We start from the raw sequence: 6,000 nt of genomic DNA on the forward strand, positions 1-6,000 counted from the left end.
CGAACAAGACTCGTACAATCCACTGTCTGTTGTCCCAATTATAAAGTTGGATGCATCTTCAACGAAAGTGGCTGGTCGACGAGATTAGGAAGGCTTTCTGATCCAAATGAATCCACGCACCAGTAAAAGGTATTTCACCCGTCAACAATGTCTTCGTAACGCCGCCTGAAACCTCGAGAGCAAGCGTTTCGGCGCCAACTTCAAGGTAAGTCGTTTTTCCATCCGCGCCGACACCTAATGCAGAAACCGAGACTGTTTGGCCCACAATGGCGCGTACATCGCCCGTTGGAATGGGAGTAACGATTTTGAGGGTCTGTGCCGTTGCTACAAGAAGAATAAGATTCAGCAGAAGAAGTGCGAATAGATATATATGAGAGTAGTTACCCAGCTGGAGTATGGCGAACAACGCCAAAATGCTGAACATCTGCCGAGATGCGGGGATTCAATCGCGCGGAAAAGTCTTGTGAGGTTTGGGGAGTGTATGATTTTATAGGTCGACTGGACTGAATAATGACGTATATATTCAGACCGAGATTGGCGCGAAGTCAAAAGAGCGCGGGTCTCGAAAATCATGGCAGAGGAAGGTTACTATGGTTGTTGCGTAGCAGATTGAAACAAGTCCATTGAAGAGTGATGAACGCCGCCGACATTCGCAGTTGCAAACATGTGCGAACGTTGTTGCTGGGAATTTTGTTCAGAGCGGCAATAGAGTCCATCAGATAAGTACTTACTCTACTACAACGTCGTAAACGTATCAAGAAGTTGCTAGCACGAGGGATAGACAATAATAGTGGGAGTCTCAGTCAGAGCGAACTGAACAGGTGAATTTGAGGTGGTTTGGCGCCAAAGCGATTCCAGGCATATATCCTTGCATAAGGTCCGAAAATTTGGTTGAATGGCTCGAAGCACGCTGTGATCGTTCGCTTCCAGTGATGGTCAGGATGCAATCGACACATTTGAGGTGACTAAGAAGAGACGAGGGGCATCTCTCAGGAAAGTCCAGCCCGAACGGTGCCCATGCGACCACATCTCCCCCATTTCTCTGCCAAAACTTTTCAAGGTATGGAGAAAACACTTGGAACAGCAGTTTGAGTGTTTCGAGACGCGGTGTGACGGGAACGATGGTGGCTATGTGCGCTCGTAGCTTCGGAGAAAAATGGCCATGAGAATCGACGGGTAGTTTCAGCTCAAGCACCGACAGAAGAGGAAGCGGCGAGATTGTCGCTACAAAGGCTAACGATCCAACATATCAGTATAGGGGATCTTGGAGCAAATGAGACGAACAATCTTTCGGGATGCCCAGCTGTAGTCGCTGTAAGTCCTCGCTACACACGAGAAGTAGTTGAGCGTAATTGGGGTTTGACCCAGCTTCCAAGGTCAAGTTGCGGATTCGTCGTGAGTGCTTTCTTCCTTCACTACTGACCAAAATATTCACAAATGCAGCGAGGCTTTCCCCACCGCCGCTCATATCGAGTGTGTGTAAGCGAGGGTTTATGGGCAGTGTGGACGCCCAGGCCAAGCTAGAATCCAAAGACTCAGACTGGGCGGACGAGGAAACCCAATCGAAGGCGACAGAAGGGACGCTGAGGAGCGGGACAAGTATTGACGTCGGGGTCTCCGTCATGTAATGGAGCTTACATTGGCGGAGTGTTGGCGTATTGCAAAGGAATTGTCTGAGCGCTGTCACGACATAGCCCGGGAGACCGGCTGCTGTGGGAAAAACCAGTCCGTGAATTTGATCCATGCCGCTGAGACAGAACTGCTCGACCCTTTGGAAACTTGGAAGGAGTGAAACCATAGCAGAGTGTTCGCGACGGCTCTGGAAGTTCGAATCAGAGAATGCGATAGTAAGGGTCTGGACGTAAGTTGCGAGATGCGGAGAGAAGGAAAGAATGTCTTCGAATCGGGAGATGGTGATATCGGAGGACTTGGTGGCATTCCGTCTGCGATAAACGATGCGTATTCTTGCAAAGAGCCGCCGCTGTGCTGGGGCAATGAAGCGGGGCCCAGTCAAGGCCAAAGAGCGCAGACTGGATGGGTCGTCGTCCAGAAGGGATGCCACTTCGTCCCACAGCTCGATAGGTATTGAAGCCATCGAAGTTGAGAGAGACAACAACTAAGATTTGATGTTATTGATAGGAATCAATGCACGTGACAGGACGTGGTCCGTGCGCTGTTGGCTAATTCAAAAGCAACTGTCTGCCATTCTGAATCTTTACCACTCTGGCCTTTTGGCTTAGATCAAGTGTAGTATCTGTTCTTAAAAGTTTAACCACTTTTATGGCCACACCGTGGCTATTATTGGTTATCTAATTTTTGCCGCCCCAGTCGTCCTGCTCTGCTTGCAACAGGTCGGCGCGATGACCTTGCCGCTGCACTACTGGCTTGTGTCGTCAGGGGATTCATTTTTTTATGTTCGTTAACTAGTCTAACCCTAACCCTAATGTACACCTTGCAATCACCTTGTAATCAATTCAAATGATGTGATCAATTCGAATGATGTGACCGACGTGACAGAGATTTTATGCTGCATTCTTGTCTACGCGTTTGGCACCAATGTCCACGTAGTTTCTCTCGCGCCTACCACTTGAATCCCTTTAAAATTCTATTCCTCGGAAGAGATGAGTTCTCTTGCGCCATATTTGCGCGTCTTCACGCTTCACCAGGTAACCACCACCTCGCTCAAACGTTTGCCGTTTCCTGACTTCGATATCTAGATGTCTGGGACTCAATAACCGTCGCTACTCACCCAGATACACGCGTTGGGAGATGTGAGTGCTATCCTATTGTAATACCTCCCGCCAAACATTGGTTAGCACCACTTCGTACTCTTGCAGAGTCCGCCAACATCCCAGTGACCTTCATCCCCGAGGAAAAACCCGATTTCAAGCATTGGGAACCTCCTTCACCATTCCTTGATCGTCTGCCAAACCACCTTCTCATAACTGCGTCGTTTGGCCGTATCCTCACCCCCTCCCAACTTGACCGTTTCGCGCCAGACCACCGACTCAATGTGCACGGGTCGGTTCTGCCCGCGTATCGTGGCCCAGCCCCGATACAACACGCTATCCTTGACGGAGTTGCCGAGACTGGAGTGTCGGTCGTCCGAATGCTGAAGCGGGGTGTGGACAAGGGACCAGTTTGGAGGACTGCAAGTCTGGTATTGTTGTCTCTTCCCCCAAATATCGTATCTGATACCTCTAAGCCAGTTCTTCCCAGCGCTACTTTCATCTCCCTTCGTGACGAGCTAGCAGAGGTCGGAGGAAAATTATTGGTTGATGTTTTGCGGGATATGAAGCGAGGAACGGTGCGTGCTTGCGGCTATCTCCCCCTCTTCACTCAACAACACCCAGGCCATATCAACCCCTCAACCGCCAGAGACATCGACAAAACACGCCAGCGCTATCACGACCGCTGATGCTATAGTGGATTTCGGCAACATGTCTGCCCAGCGCATCGTCACATTACATCGAGCCATTGGACACCAAGCACGTATCTAAATAAATCCCTAGACTCTGCTGACTCCTTATTCAGCGTGTATTGACGACCTGGCTACAAAACGGCATTCGTTTACAACTTCATGATCCGTTTCTACCACCGTCTCCTCTGCCCGCCCACTACTCCGTTCCCTCCTCGGTTCCAGGCTCTGTGTCATTTGCCAAACCGCTGCGAGCACTGCTCGTTCGCTGTGCCGACAACTCGCTGGTCGCTATACCACGTGTCAAGAAGGAGAAAAAGCCGACGGTTATTGAGGCCAGGGAGTTTTGGAACGGCGCTCTCCCCAGTCCTTCTTGCATGGTCGATGGGGAAGTCCGCTTCAGAATGGCAGACGAGACGCATGGTAAGACCAGGACATTCAATTTTACCCCGCTCTAACGTTTGTATGAGTAGCAGGATGACCTTGAACTGGCAGTAATTGTCAATCGGATACCTTTCCACAACCTCAGATGTGCTTTTACTTTGATCAGAACATGATGCCGGGCAGAAGCCGGATCTGCGTGAGGCCCCGAAGAGAACGCCATACACTCTCTTACTTTTCTTCAATCTGAGGAGGGGGTCCTACCCTTCCTTAGATTTGTAGTGTTCTCTACAAATGCATATTTGGCTATCTTTGGCTGACTGTTGCGCCAGAAAGGACGACCAAGGTCCACCGCCATGCCAACACCGCCAACAGCCGCGACCCTCCTTCCAACACCATTTGCTTGCTATGACCCTAAGTTCCACCCATCAAGCCGCTGGGCAACGTCACGGTGTGGTGGGATACATGGGAGGGAAAACCGAGGAAAACTGCGTCCGAGTGACCTGCCAAAACACAGTCAGTTACAAGTCAGTTACTTTAACAGTTACATTTGGAGTAAGTGCGTTATGGGAAGCGCAAAACTCCCAAATTGTATTTCTCAACTACTTAAGTCTAGTCGTGGTACCGCTAAAAGTGAGAGTAACACACAATATTAATCCGAGTTATGGAAAGGCCCCCATTGACTGGGTGTCGTTTTAATGGATTAGGTGGCTAGTCAGAAGCTCTAGAGTTGAAAGTAAGTATGTACTAGTTACTAGAAACGAAACATTTGTCTGTCTTTTAGCTTCGCTGCAGACCAAATGATCATGGGACCGTGACACGAAGTGTAACGCGTCGACTCGGAAAACATTTACTTTCGCCCATCATAGGGTCCGGTGACAATTAGGTTTTGGGGAAAATAACTATTTGTTATGTCAATTGTCAGTTCTGACTAAATATCTGACCAATGACAATTGACAATTACCATATTGGGAAATTGACCAGTATTACCCTCCCCATGTCTAACATCAACTGGGTCTCAACTCTGGAAGGTTTTGCAGACCCTTAGTGGCTCGCAGCTTCCTCCTGTAACTGAGTGTGATACCATATATGGCTACGTCTGCACTTATATAATGTGATCACAGCCCACTGCCGAACGGCCCGAACCATATTGGCGCAACTCCCGTTTGGCCGTATATGGTCACTACTGCCGTAAGGTAGAGGGCGTGGGAACCCCGCACGTTGACTAAGCTGATTGGATCACCGATGATGCGCCCTTATAGTGGTGGCAACAAATGGGCTGGAAAGTTGGAAACATGTGGAATAGAGAGCTAAAGTAACATGCAACAAATGCTAGGTCTCAAATTTACCATGCCTTCATTCATTTTATTTTTCATCGACCAAAATTTTGTCGCCGGCCCGGACCGGAATGCGACATCCGGTTACGTATTGTCACGTATTGTCACCGCTGTGACAGGCTTCCGACGCGTCGCAGCATGCCAAAATCTACCAAACAGAAGCGCGCTTCTCGTGCCAATGGCACATCTGCTCGGTCCAAGACCTCATCAACATCTCGCGATTGCACTCACGGTGACCAGACAGCTGACAGTTGGGAAGAACGACTTCAGAAGCCGGTCAGCACGTGGGAGCTTGACCTTGGAGAAGAGCTGCCTTTTGCGGACGACGACGCGATCACGGGAGTCGGGGACGACGACGAAGTGCTGGTCACCGTGGCTGAAGATGTGGGAGCAACGGAGGAGGAGTTGGCACAGTTTCATATGGTGGAGGCACAGAGAGCCGCATAGAGGAGGGCTGTTGCTGAGCACAAGAAGACGCGCGTCAACTCTCTGGGACGCAAGCGGCCAACAATATACACAAAGGACTCGGTTCGGAGACAGCAGCGCCATGCCAAGATGGAATCCCAGCGGAAAAGCCAAGTTGCAGAGCTCAAAAGCTTTGGCAACGCATTCGCGTTCATGATGCGCCAGCCGAAGACACGGGAAACGATGGAAACAGCAACAACGGTGGAAGCAACAGACAGCGCGGGTCAGACCCAGTCAGCAATGGACGTGGACGAGCCGGAATTGGATGAGATGCAAACAGAGGATGAAATTCAAGAGGTGCGTTGTGGTCATTCCATTCCACATTGGCTGATTCGAAGTAGATTCCTCCGCCCACTCCTTCTGTCGTTCTGTCAAGCTCCCCACTGGCATCTCCCCATC

The 6,000-nt window shown here is 50.0% G+C and overlaps 1 protein-coding gene across 1 annotated transcript; it reads left to right on the forward strand.

Annotated features, from left to right (window-relative positions):
• Window positions 1–2,524: 2,524 nt before the first annotated feature.
• MIND_00126200 (uncharacterized protein) lies at window positions 2,525–3,876 on the forward strand (the record flags this gene model as incomplete). The annotated part of the gene is made up of 5 exons (XM_037358195.1): window positions 2,525–2,666; window positions 2,718–2,771; window positions 2,817–3,307; window positions 3,354–3,425; window positions 3,535–3,876. The coding sequence occupies 5 exons, from the start codon at window positions 2,525–2,527 to the stop codon at window positions 3,874–3,876; spliced, it is 1,101 nt and encodes a 366-aa protein (XP_037226105.1).
• Between the last annotated feature and the right edge of the window lie 2,124 nt (window positions 3,877–6,000).

Source organism: Mycena indigotica (assembly GCF_014461135.1).
Source record: "Mycena indigotica strain 171206Taipei chromosome Unknown Mind.scaff0001, whole genome shotgun sequence".
Lineage (NCBI taxonomy): Eukaryota > Fungi > Basidiomycota > Agaricomycetes > Agaricales > Mycenaceae > Mycena > Mycena indigotica.